This window comes from Rhipicephalus microplus, chromosome X (assembly GCF_043290135.1).
Source record: "Rhipicephalus microplus isolate Deutch F79 chromosome X, USDA_Rmic, whole genome shotgun sequence".
In the NCBI taxonomy this organism is placed as follows: Eukaryota; Metazoa; Arthropoda; class Arachnida; order Ixodida; family Ixodidae; genus Rhipicephalus; species Rhipicephalus microplus.
The window spans coordinates 285,944,353-285,958,120 of NC_134710.1; the positions used below are offsets into that span (position 1 = coordinate 285,944,353).

The 13,768-nt window shown below is 43.0% G+C and overlaps 1 protein-coding gene across 1 annotated transcript in view; it reads right to left on the reverse strand.

Annotated features, from left to right (window-relative positions):
* Window positions 1-5,796: 5,796 nt before the first annotated feature.
* Window positions 5,797-13,768, reverse strand: part of LOC119161448 (cytochrome P450 4V2) — a 29,193-nt gene continuing 21,221 nt past the window's right edge. The window contains exons 9-11 of the mRNA XM_037413917.2: window positions 9,786-9,852; window positions 6,555-6,728; window positions 5,797-6,103 (exon numbers count right to left, since the gene is read on the reverse strand). Of these exons, the coding sequence (XP_037269814.2) occupies window positions 5,928-6,103; window positions 6,555-6,728; window positions 9,786-9,852 (417 nt within the window). The 3' untranslated portion in view covers window positions 5,797-5,927. The remainder of the gene's footprint in view (window positions 6,104-6,554; window positions 6,729-9,785; window positions 9,853-13,768) is intronic.

Here is a 13,768-nt window from a genome sequence, read left to right on the forward strand (position 1 = left end):
TGGCCAGAAAATAGTTTATCATGCCACATGGTTACACTGGCACTGACAATTTGACATGGCTCCGCTGGGTCGTGTGTATGCTCACACTGTTACCGTTAAAATGTTTATGTTTTCATTGCAGGGATTGCTGTTTGTACTAGAAAGCCAACTGCCAAGATTTGTTTACGCTGGTGCTCCTAAAAATACGCTTTCCCTATTTACATGGATTTTGGCTTGCACAAAGCATAACACTTGGGCCTAGATTCACAAAGCTGTCCTTGCGCAGGCCTTCATAACAGCGTTTCTTGACTTGACTTTACCCTGTTTTCTGCAGACGTTTCATGGGTTTAAAAGTGCCACAGCATGTTGACCTCCCCCACTCTGAAAAATTCGCGTTCAAAGTTCTGCAAGAGTGGGCTCAACTTTCTTGTGCACCTACTTGCTGTTCCAAGATCCTGAAGTGTTATGCTCTTGCTAGAGGTAACAGTCTCACTTAGAATGCCCATTGGTGAATGGGCTCATAGAAATGTCACTCAGATGTGTATAGGAAACAAGTTAACTGAACCTAAGGGTATCTTTAACTGCTACAAATATGCCTTGTTGAGGTGCTGCACATTTTCTTCCAGAATATTGCTGTCTGAGACATCATGTGAAAAGAGTCTACCACATCAGCCTTTATATGGCTTGCCAAGTAACGTTTGGCCGAACCTTCCTTTTTTTCACATTTCGTTTTCCAGTAGACATCCTAGAATGTAAGCGCTGCTGCAGTGTGTGTGACTCATTGTTATGTATTGATTCTGGCATATTTAACCTCACAATTCTATTTTTTTTCTTGCAGCAATGAGTTACTTCACATATGCCTGTGGTGACATTCTGGTGTGCTAGCCTGATGGAAACACCAGCTGCGAAACTTGAGTCCTTCAGCATTGGAGAAGTTGCCCTTCTCTCACCAATGATGACACAGACTGCCCTATGCTAGAAATTCAAGATTGTTTTTCCACGGATGACGCAGAAAACCTTTCATGTATTATGGTGCTTGTTTAGTGCTGGCTCTGGTGTGGCGAAGTCTACTTTTACGTGTGCTCACACGTCGCCTCATAAAAAGAACAATAAAGCATTTATTTTCCTTTCAATATTGTCCACTTTTTGTGTTAGAAGCACCCAAGCAGTGCTCTTCCAAGGAGCTCTCACCATGTGTTAAGCGTGTGACAAGCATACTCTAGATAAATAGTAATTTCCCCAAGGAGTAACTGGAAGCATGTGCAGTTGGTTTTCAGAGAGTAACTGCGAACACGTGGGAGGAACGGTAAAGAGTAACGGTTGCTCTTAGAAGAGCAACTGGTGGGAGTAATGATTGGTCCGCAGGGAGCAACTGGTGGGAGTAACTGTTGGTCCGCAGGGAGGAACTGGAGGGAGTAACTGTTCATCCCCCGAAGGAGGAACTGGAAGGAGAGCAACGGTTACTCCCTCTGCTGTTACTCCTTTTAGGGGAGTAATGGGAGTGGCAATGCAATTGCTCCCTGAAAGGAGCAACACTTATACCCCTGTTGCTCCCTTTTGGTTTAGAGTGTACGCTATAGAAATGCTACGCGCTGACTGGGATATCGCCTGAGAGGGGAGTGTAAACAAGGCTTCCATCACTCCGCGATATTTACCTATGTGCTGTTGATATGTAACGAACACCGCTTATTTAACAGTCCCATTCTTGGCGAGCAAAACCCGCACGGTTAATGAGCTCCCGCTACACAGTGTTGCGAGTGCTGCCCCGTCTGCTAAAGGATTACAAATGTGATTACTAGGCCATCGAGACGTGGTAGCCATTAGCTGGAGCAAGTACAGCTGTGCAGAAATTGTTTTGCTTTCAGTGCAGCACAAATATGCATTAGTCAACAGAGATTTCCGCAACTTTAAAAAAACAATATTCACTTAAACTCCGCATAATGTCATCTTTTACAAGGGAAACAACTAGTTTAGGTAGATCCTTAATGATTGCATGTGTAGCTTGGCTTGGCACCGCTAATACAGGCAGTTGGTGACTACGTCGGTGATTTCACTCGTTTGTAGCTATGCTAGATATGTTTTAATTTTATGTCTTCAAAATGAAGTGCAAGCTTCATTGATAAATAAGAAGGCCTACAAACATATCGCAGTGAAATCTTGAAGCGATAAACTCTAAAACTGGTTTCTTGAATTTCATAACACGTTTTGAACTGTTCCTTTGCATTGTGACGGGTTCTGTGAAAAAGCAGTTTTTATGTAATGTTTACGTGATCGGACGTGCGTACAAGTGCACGAACAGTTCTGTGGGAAATAATGAATGATTCTGCAACTACTTTTTTTAGCAAATAAATGACTGAAAGCGTTGCGCCTTCCGAGGAAAGTCAATATTTTGCAGCTACGAACACGCTCTCTGTAGCTGTCGATGGTGCGGTTGCACTTCTTGAAGTTAGCTGGACAGCATCCATTCCAATGAAGCATTGTTTCTTTTATTGTCTTTCCTAGATAGCAGGGGAGCTATTATATATTCCATGCTCACAAAAGTTGCTGAATGGATGTTTGGTCACAATGGTGCACAATTAACATGAGACGCTGAATAAATTTGGCTGTTTCTTTAAACGCTTTCGTTTTTCTTTGTCATTAAAAACACATTTCAACGACATTAGCAACCACGCTCGGCACTCTAAGAAGCAAGCAAGCTTGACACTGTGACAGCAACATATACGGGAACATTTATATATACGCACACTCATTAAGCCCACAAATGCGTTCGAACCACGCTCACAGGAATACCTATTCAATGTTTTTTTACATTTTCACGAACGCGATTACCGAATAGTTGCTTGACAAACACTGAAGGCTTAAGTTCCATATAATGAATCTTCCTAGTTCGAGCAACGTGGCAAAACGGGTAGCGTCAAGATGGCGCTGACATACGCCCCGGTAATTTTGACTCTGCTATACAGCAGGGACTCTTATAGTGGTTTGCGTACGCGACTGCTGATCCAATGGTCGCGAGTTAGAGTCCTGTGTATCTGTCGTGAATTTTCTGAATTTACTTCTTGTCTACTGATTGTATGTGTCATCAAATGCATCCACCCGCCTCCAGGTTCTCGCTAATTCAACCACAAATGGTAATAAATTATTTTTTTCCAAGATGGAGCGACTGATGGGACTAACTGTTCGTCCTTACGCAGTCACTTCCTTTTATAAAGGGGTAACTTTTACTCCTTGACATTTCGTCCCTCAATACTACCGAGGACTAAACAGTTTGTCTCTTGACAGTTACTCCCGAAAGGACGAATCGTTCAGCCTTACTGTAATGGTTGTGGCAATGCAGTTACCTCCCAAAAGGAAAAACTACAGACCCCTTTTCGTCTATTGTGGCTTAGAGCGTAGCACTTGCTCGAAGACATCGTGTTTTGACTTGCTTGGTCCCGCAAAGGTTGTCAATGAATCGCTCTCGGTTCTGATAAGATTCATACCGTAAAAATTTTCTATAATATTTTTGAACCTTCGGAGCAAGTCACAGATGACACTGAACGTGGAGGACGACCAGATAATTGATTGATTTGTGGGGTTTAACGTCCCAAAACCACCATATGATTATGAGAGACGCCGTAGTGGAGGGCTCCGGAAATTTTGACCACCTGGGGTTCTTTAACGTGCACCCAAATCTGAGCACACGGGCCTACAACATTTCCGCCTCCATCGGAAATGGAGGACGACCAGATAACAGCTCGTGCAAAACGCGTGAACGTGCTGAGATAAAGCCGGCAGAAGGCGGGAGTGGGGTACTCAGCGACCGGCTTTTGCTAGAAAGGCGGCGAAACGCGCGTGGCGCAGCGCCCCCTGGACAAGGTGTGGAGGCCCATACTCCAAAGTTACTCTCGCTTCGTGATATCATATCACAGCGAGAACGGTGCGTTTTGTTTTTCTTTTTTTACTTGCTTTTTGTTTTTCGCTGAATTGTTGAGAGCGATTTCGACGGCCAAAGCTGTTGTTGCATCCACGGTGTCAAACATTCAAGTCTCCCGACCCCGTTCTAGCACCACTAACTTTTCTGCATCTTTTTTTCTGTCGCGCAGCTGCAGAATTGAATGGCCTTCCTCGCGACATCGTTTCTATCACATGTCCATCACATTTTGTTCAAAGTGTATCTAGGTACCTGTCTCGTTAATAAATTATGACATCAGTTACATCTTTGTACAACCCTACCCTTATATAACACCCCCTTCAGGGGTCTTTAAGTTAATGAAGTGATGTGAAGTGAGGTGAAGTATTGCAAAGCAGGCACATCACTAGCGCCACACATGCTCAGATGTGACGTATTTGTGACTGTAGATGTCGCTCGTGCTGTGCCGCGCGCGACGCTCTGTCTTTATAGACATGAGAGTTCAGCACTGTACATAGGTCGGCGAAAATATTGAAATCAACTCAGACTCGTTCAAGAAATATATTTTGCTCCGAGAGCTCACTTGGACTACGACTCAACGAGTTTTCTCAACCGAACTCACTCGAACTCACACTCAGTAAATGTTTTATCAACCGGACTTCTAAGGACTCAAACTCACTAACATGTTCGTCCACCATACTCAGAGACTCACGGCTTGAACTGAGTCTGTGTGAGCCCTGGTGAATCGACTGGTGAGTCCTCTGGAGTGAAAGCAGCTTTTCAATCTGTAGAAGTGTTGAAGCTCGGATGGGTTGTTTATCCATAAGATTAGTCTGTATTCTCGCGGCACGTAAAAGTAAATTGGTGGCACCCCACCGCGGTGGTCTAGTGGCTAAGGTACTCGGCTGCTGACACGCAACGCAGGTCGCGGAATCAAATACTAGCTTCGGCGGTTGCATCTTCGATGGAGGCGAAAATGTTGTAGCATGGGTTCACGTTAAAGAACCCCTGGTGGTCGGAATTAGCGCCTACCTTTCTTATTACGTCTGTGTAATCTTTCCTTTGTGTATGTGTCACGCTAATAGAAGCAAAGCTGTAGCTTCCCCGATCGTGGTGTAAATGCTCTTTAGCGCCAATATCCCGTAAGATCGGTTCTACGAAGCACCTTTTGATATTTAACCTTCAAATATGAATTACCAATGGTTGCAATCCAGGAATTAAAGACAGTTTTATGAAATATGCGACTCATCCATCCCGTGGAGTATTTTGCGGGGGGCGAAGGGCCCATGCCTCTCCCTTCAACTCACGCCTCTGATCAACAAACATTGAGGTGGCGCATGCAGGCTAGTGAGCTGAGGCATGTAGGAATAGATTTTTAGTACAAACATAAGCTGATATAAGGTTTATGTCGACAGGTGGGTAGATTGGAATCAAGCGCAACGACTGTACCACCGGCTCAATCTCGCAAACAGGCAGTCATGCGGGAAAAGGCAGGAATGGTCAAAGAACGAGGCATCAATCAGAATAACAGGAATGTGAAGTGGAACTGTCATGGTACGGTATATGCTTGGGGTCATATGTGGTGTCAGACGGGGAATCTAGCCAACCGAGAAATAAGCCTCAGCGTCATGCACCGGCATCTTCTCGGGTGAAATATGAACGAGATGGACGGGCAGGGAAATCAGAAGTACTGTTCCGGCCATTTATTTTGATAACCTTTAAACCATTCAACTAATAACACAGCGACGACATATACAGATGGTGCAATCACAACTTCTGCTCAGTGCATCAGACATCCACCGAATAAACATTTCTTAAAGAAGCCCCCCACTCAACAAGGCTACACCGAGGTGCCTACGTTCAAGCTAGAAGATAATAAATTGCATAGATCTTAAGGATTACAAAATATCTTGGTAATAATTACATTTGTTTCGTTTGGAGAACACTTTATTTTGTTTGGGCGAAATGTACACGCAACATTCAACGCACGATGACAGTGAAAGATCTGATAAGGTAAGTGACAAATGTACGTGGGTGAGCTTCGCTTCGGCAGCTTTCAGCTTGATGAAGGAAGCACTCTTGGTGTGAACATTAATTCAATACCTTGAACGGGCTTCAGCACCATGTCTACGGCCAACTCAAGCTTGTCGATAGGCACTTTGGAGCTGACAGTGTAGCGGCGCAGAATGTGAGTGAGAAGAATCTTTTCTTCTCTTAGAGCAAATTTTTGTCCTGTAAAAAGAGAGAGCGAAACAAAAAAGTAGACAGAAATAACAAAAAACAAGATTGAAGGACTGAAGTATTATTTTGTCACCTTGTTACCTCCCAAAGGGAGATAATTGTGAAAAAATAATAAGTCTGCGTGATTATCTGGAAAAGCGACCGCGGTAATGAGCTTTCACGGACTATGCGAGCGTCATCTTACTTAATACCAAGTTACGCTTGATAACATGTTACTTTCATAGTGCAATTTTGATAAATAATTTGTAGCATTAAGGTTATATTTTTGAAACACAAACGGCTGTTCACTTTGGTAAAAGTTATTCATGTATATCAAGAAGCTGGTGCTTACTTTGATCCCCCTGCCACGAAAGAATATTTTTAATCAAAAGTTTGTGTTGTAGCTTTGAAGTTTAACTCTTAAATAGCGCAAGCGCGAACTGTCCTCAAACTTGTGGCTTACCAATGCAGTTTCTAGGTCCCGCGGAGAAGGGTGCATAAGCGAATGCCGGCATGCTTTTGACGCCCATGAATCTTTCAGGTATGAAGCAGTCTGGGTGCTCAATGTACCTAGGATGTCTCTGAAGAAAATAGAAAGCCATGACGGCCACTGTGCCTCGGGGAATGGTGTGCCGTCCTGCGAGAAAAACAGGGAGATGGAATGAATATACAATACTCAAAGGCACACTTATAGGGAGGGATCCTTAAACACTTTTTCAGCATGCATGCTGATAAAGCGTGGCCGATGGGTAATCCAGGCTCTCAAGAACACATGAGCCATACGTTATATTGAGGCATTCGGTCTAGAATTTAAAGTTAGTTTTCAAAGCAGCGATTTCTGCTTGAATGTCGGTGCTTTTAGGTTGTTTGGGTCTTTTATTTTGTTCTGGATAACGGACATTTCTTTTGTTCATGTTACTTTGTCGTTCGCTTTGGTTGAGGGGGGCTTTAATGTCAGTGTTTTTACGGATTTGTGACCTTTTATTTTGTTCTGATTCGCATAGCGGGTGCTTCCGTACTTCATAAAAGTTGCGGTGGGTGTATAGTGGGCACCTTGCATACCTCGCATGTTCTGTGCCGTACGCACGAAGAACAACACGCAATGCACAAAGCACAAGACTGGACCCTAAGGTGTTTTGCTCATAAAAGGGCTCAAGTTCGTTACGGGAGCTGATGAAGGGATGCATATTGTCATATGTCATCTTCCTCACTGCGCAGCTTTCAGAGCGCTCACTCAAACGAAAGGAGAGAGAGAAAGGGCCTGGAGAGTGTGACGAATACTTGCTAATAAGAAAAAATTGCGCGATGTGATTTGTAGAGATTCTTGTGCTCATAGGTAGTTTATTCTATTATAAATCAAAAAAAATATTGCAGGGCCACTTCAATAAAACGAATTGTCTAAACAAGTATATAGTTTCTTAAACTTTATCTGGAACTATGAATTCAACAAGTTGAAAATTTTCCCCGTCTACTACTGTGAAGTTCATGATTACAAATTAGAAGACAGGAAACAAGTCAGCGCTTCGTGTCGGCGTATTGTTTCGGCCCTTCTGTCTTCCCAATTTTGGTTTGTGTTCTATGCGCCTAAACAGATTGTTTTTTTTGGGTAACTCTGGGACAGTAAAACAAATTACTGAACTAATTTTCACACTCCAGCAAATATTACTAACGTGCCCACCAGGGACGTGAGCGCCGATTATTAGCGCTCATTGGAACGTGCACAAATATTGCGGTGTCAAATAGCCAACAATATGGAGGGGTTAACTCTTTCGTGCAGCACTGCATGGGAAAAAACAGTATACGAGGGTTCATCTCCAAGCAGTTCGAACTCTTTTCATAATGTTCTTATTTATATTTTTGTGTGTTACAATACAATTTAGAAAAAAAACTGTTGTACCGGTGTCAGGCGGGAGCCTTTAATAGCGAATAGGGACACATCAGTATCGTATTTCTAGATCGCGATGAAGAATCGTCGCTGTTAGATAGTCAAAACTTATACGCATTAAGTTTGGCCCAGATGTTCACAAAATCGCAGTCTGAGAGATTTCTATCCGCAGATAACGATCGTCTTGATCAAGGTTGGGCCTGATTGCTATTAAAGGTGGCCATGCCAGGTATCTGCATCAACCCTGATTTGAATCGGCCCTAACGGTTATGAAATGAGGCCCTGTGACACCGATATTGCACTTTATGTGCTTACCTTGGTTTGTGTTACTTTTTCTTTTATTTTTGTTCGTGTGCTTTGTGTTGCAGTCAACAAGAGATGAAAGCCAGTTATTCTTATTTCTATCGCTCATAGTTACACATAAGTACAGAGATACAGATGAATCATTTTGATCGCTTTAGAGGTCTTCTGTGCTGCGCAGCAGCATAAACCACAGAAAGGCTTGTTCTCGCTAATATTGAAGTTTCAGAGGACAACAAAAACAGCAGCTGTAAATTGTGCTTTTGTCTAAATAGTACCCGATGAACAAAAATCGCCATGATGCCTTACTAATTGGTGAATTCAATAAATGTCGTTATGAAACACCGGCTCACGGGTGTTTCCGCAATAAAGGTAAGCCCACGCTCGCTTCAACGCAGATCAATAGCTAGTGATTAGGTTCTCTTTGGCTGATGGTAAAACGCAAATTTTTGAACTCGACTACTCGCAAAAGGTCATGAAGTCTATTTCTTTTTAATCGCAGATACAACGTGTTTTTATTTCCCGAATCGGCATACAACGAAGTTTCTGCGCATCTTCGTCTTTCACCCCATGATCCGATGTGCATGAAGCGATGCTTCTTCGTAAACTTCATCCAGACACTTTGTGTAAGATGGTATATTGTCCATGATGTGCACTATCATTTCATTCTGACCGAAAATGTATGCCTTTAAGACATTTTAAAAGACATATAACCTGAAGTGAACCAGAATTGAATAGGAAAAAGTACTCATTGGTAGTGGAAACAGGAAGTGAACGTAGGAGTGGTAATGTGCATCTAGGAATCGTTTTTTTTCTTACTGTAAGTGGAATAACGTAAGTTAGTCATGATCAAGTGCAATTTCTTTAGCTCTAAGTGAAAGTCGCAATGGGCATGCTAGGACACTTTATATTTCAGTAATACAAATTTTTTTGAATATGTAACTTATTATTCTCAAATAGTCACGTTGAATGAACACTGTGACATACGCTGATTCCATATTGCAATAATAGTACTTGTTTTATGCTTGGAAAACTTCATCCTGCTAAGATGTTGACAAGCCTGATCCAAACACCCTGACTTCTCTTTCTGAAAAGTAAACCTGGTATACACTTCTTGCGACTGTTGGACTTCTCAGCTACTCTCGCGAATGTAAGAGTTATGTCAATATGAGCTGTTGCGCGGATACTTTGGATTGATTAGCAGTTATAATGACCCTCTTATGAGTCTAGAAAGCTGTTTTTGCTCCAAAAGCTGACATGATGCCCCCCGGTCATTACACTCGTGAAAGTTATTATGTCCCCCAGGAACGCGACTATTAAATGGTGCCGAAGAACGCAGAGAAGTATGACGAAAGTTCGAGATGATCGCATTTGAGTCAGTGAAAGCGCAACAGTACGTTTTAACCAAGAAACAGCATTTCCAGGTTCAACAACTGCGGGTAGGGTTTTTCTCATTCTTTTGTTGTGGGGCGTAACAAGTATGAAAACGTGGCAAAATGAACAACGTACCAATTTTCGTGTCTCTTGTTACCAAACGGCTCAGAAGTGGCCCCGGAGGGTAGAGCCTCAATGCTTCCTAGAGAAAGGGAGGGTGAAAATAAAAGCTGCAAATAAGTTTTGATTAGGCTGTAAGATATCTTCGTTATATATCAAATTACAACAAAGTTCTCTTCATGAGATGGCGCTGCTACTTAGATTTACACAGAGTTACCCTATATGCTACTAAAGGAATTCTAGATTTACACAGAGCCATATATACCATTCGGGAGAGTTCGGCGATTCTTTCATATCACCGCTCACCGCGCCACTCCGTGCCCCGCCCGAGAGCCGCCCACTTCTCGTGACGTAAACGCTCTCTCTGTGCCGTCGTTGGCAGGTCTGTAGGCACTGTGGGTGTGTGGGTCTTGTGCAAAGCTCTGTCGGTTCCGTTAGGCTCGGTATCGTAATGCGCGCGCGTGTTCATGGCAATTATTTTATGCCATGTTCCGTGCATTCACGCGTGAGGTTGTGTCGTCATTCAACAGCCTGCTTGCATGAACACCCTCTCACTGTTGAGAGCGTGGGCATGGGAGATCGGATTGTTGGCTGCAGTCACCGTGGCTGTAGTGATCGACCTTGCACACTCACTGATACTCCGTTCCCGCAGCAAATAAAGAAAACATTATCATTTATATAGTCGACTCAATAGTTTAACTCTAACTTCAGAGTGAGCATCATCGCAGGGTCGAAAAACTTCTCACATCACTGTGCAGGGAAGCGCCGTCCGAACCGCACGAAAAATATCTTCAGTGTCAGAAACATTACCAAGTATCGTTATTACTGAACCTGGGCTTCAAGAAATTTATTCTATAGAAACCGAAATAGACGCAACCCCACAGGTCTTTATGAAATGAAAAGTCACCGATTATTACGATACTCTTTCATGCAAATTCTGAGTGCTGCTTTGAGTTAAGGCAACACCAACCAAGTTTGAAGTTCTGGCTATCGGCAGTTGTACCGTCGTAACATTCGTTACATATTGCCCACAGAAATTGTCTGTGCTAGAGCGCTACCCACATCACTTTGTGCATTGCAGGCGTCGCGGACCAAGCGAAACGCTGACATCTCCGTTACGACAAGCGAAAATGCTCGCTCTGCATCTGCCAGCCTTGCATGTGCACGAGCTCCGACCGAAGGGCCAGCGTGCGTGCGAAAAGAATAAAGCGATGGTAGAGGCTGTGGATCGTGATGTCGACAGACTCCGCTCTTCATGTTTCTCGTCTTCGTTTGCTCTATTGGTTGCGCAGACGAAGCCGGTCAACGTAAGAGCCCTCATGATTGCGAAGCGCTCAAAGAAAACGGAGTCTTATGAAGAACACAGCACAGGTTTAAAACAACACGCCCAACTCGCAGTTACTCTAAACGTGGCGAACGGTTGCCTAAAAGCTGTGCTCCAAAAGCACAGTGCAGAAAGCGCATTGCGTGGAACGTTGTGCACTGGAATCGGCGTACACAACTGTAGAGGGCAGTTTTTCGATTATTTGAACACGTCTAATTCTCGTCATATTCTTTATTAAACTTGTATAACAACTTTCTTGCACTATTTCGCTTTCGCAATTTATTTTGCAGCGCTACATTTCACGAATTAACAGCGCGTACAAATCCACAGCTGGGCCGGCGTTGCGCAGAAAGCATAAATATGGCGGACGCCACCGGAGTGGAGGCGTGGTGGCCGGCGTCATCGCCGCGCCGCGACGTCATTGCCCCGACCATTCTCCAGATTTTCTGCATATACGGCTCTCGATTTCCATATATCTAAACTACCTTCTTTTGATGGTGTATATAAAATCTGAAATATCTTATTCATAAAACAGATGGTCGAATCACCTGTCTTGAAATTAACAATAAATAGGGATAAGATGTTAAATGGTCGGTTTGGTAGAGTACTTTTGTAAATGACGAGCACCGTAGTTGGATACATTCTTTCATTTTAAATACATGTACTTTTTTGTGTAATCGATGTGATTTCACACATGTAAGTGTAACATGTATTATAATATTCTCTACAATTGCCTGGCAAGCTTCTCCACAGTTAATGAAACATTTGTTAATTATTTTGCTTAAAAAAAGAGATGCGCGTTTATGAAAGCTACTTCTATCTCAAATTCTAGTGTAGAATTGCTGAAATGCAGTGAAAAAGATATATACCTAACGCTCAGTGCATTTTTGTGAGCAATAATAACTAGCCGAATGAACATAAAGCAACGTGTTCCAAACTTCAACAGTGATGAAGCGTGGTATATTAGGCAAGTTAGTAGGACATAAGTTAATGTATGAACAGCACAACCTAGAAGTATTTATTTCGTAACTGTGGAAGGGAAAAAAAAACAGGGCCAGAAAAGAGCGCTGACTTTCAACAAAAATTTGTTGAATTTGATTGATTTGTGGGGTTTAACGTCCCAAAACCACCATATGATTATGAGAGACGCCGTAGTGGAGGACTCCGGAAATTTTGACCACCTGGGGTTCTTTAACGTGCACCCAAATCTGACCACATGGGCCTACGACATTTCCGCCTCCATCGGAAATGCAGCTGCCGCAGCCGGTATTTGAACCCGCGACCTGTGGGTCAGCAGCCGAGTACCTTAGCCACTAGACCACCGCGGCGGGGCAAAAGATTTGCTGAAGTCAGCGCTTTTTTCTGTCCTTGTTTTTTTTTCGCTTCCATAATTACGAAGTAACTACTTTTAGGTGGCGCTGTTCCTACATTTAGTTTAACATTCATTCACAATTAAAGACTCTGTATACCGCAACTGATCAAATAGACAACAGAGACCTGACGTCTGCGGTTGCAGGTTATTGTTATAGGTGTTACGGTTTCATGTTCCAGGTGTCCAAAGTAAGATGTCAATACGTCGCAAAATACCCAGGCAATATTCGCAATCATCTGCTCTTGATCTTGCCGAAGATGCATGCATTATACCTATAACATGTATGAACGAGCTGCTTGTGTATTTGTCACGATACTGGAAAGATCATGTGCCAGCTGCGGGCACACCTGCCGAAGTAGTATTGTCAAACCATTAGGAACCAGCGCTACCATATGGTCACGCATTTCCTTACAAAACATTTTACTTTATGCAGCTTTAAAAAACCTTTCCAGAATACCAGTAATATACCTTGCGATTGCTTATAGGGTACTCCTTAAAGATAACATGTGGCCGAAGTTTTCTATGTTTATTGGGGAGGTGCTAAAGCAGGCGCGAAATAGTGGTTTTACGTTTCTCCGCGTCGGCATGCAACGCACCTTCGGGTAAATAGATATTTTTTGTATTATTACTTTTTCAATAGCATGGCGCACATGATCCTAAAGAGGACCTGCACTGTGAGATCTTCGATGATTATTTGAAGTAAATTAAGCAATGTCCTCCTTGCGAACAAGCGTGTTACTTTACGTGCTACCATGGGTCACGCTATAGGCTTTTAGGTTCCGTATTTCCTTCAAGTACGTCACATAATTGAACGCTCTATGTAGGTTGATTCCGCGGCACTCATGCGCAAATTTACTGTACTCTCAGGTTCATTATAAAATATATAGCACCAGAATACCCCAAGAAAACGAAAATATGTGTTGACTATCTACATTTACTAGCTATCAGAGGCTACCACATAGTCAGACAAAGATGGTGCAGGTTAGGATTCCGGTTGTCTCATTGAAAATTCAAGTATAATAAAAAATACCTCTTGGATTTTAACATCGCAAAACAGCGATATGATTAGGAGGAGCGCCATTGTTGCGGGCTCTGCAATTTTCACCCCCTGGCATTTTGTGCACCTAAATTGCAGGGAGCCTTATAGGTAGCTTAGAGCAGGCGCTTAACATGTGCTTGCAGATGGACATCGCAATGATGGATGCGACTGTGATTAAGATGAAGCAGAGTATGAAGAAACAGGCGAGGGATAACCAATTGAATTATCTACTCAGGTGTAGGAGATGAAAGCCATGACACAAA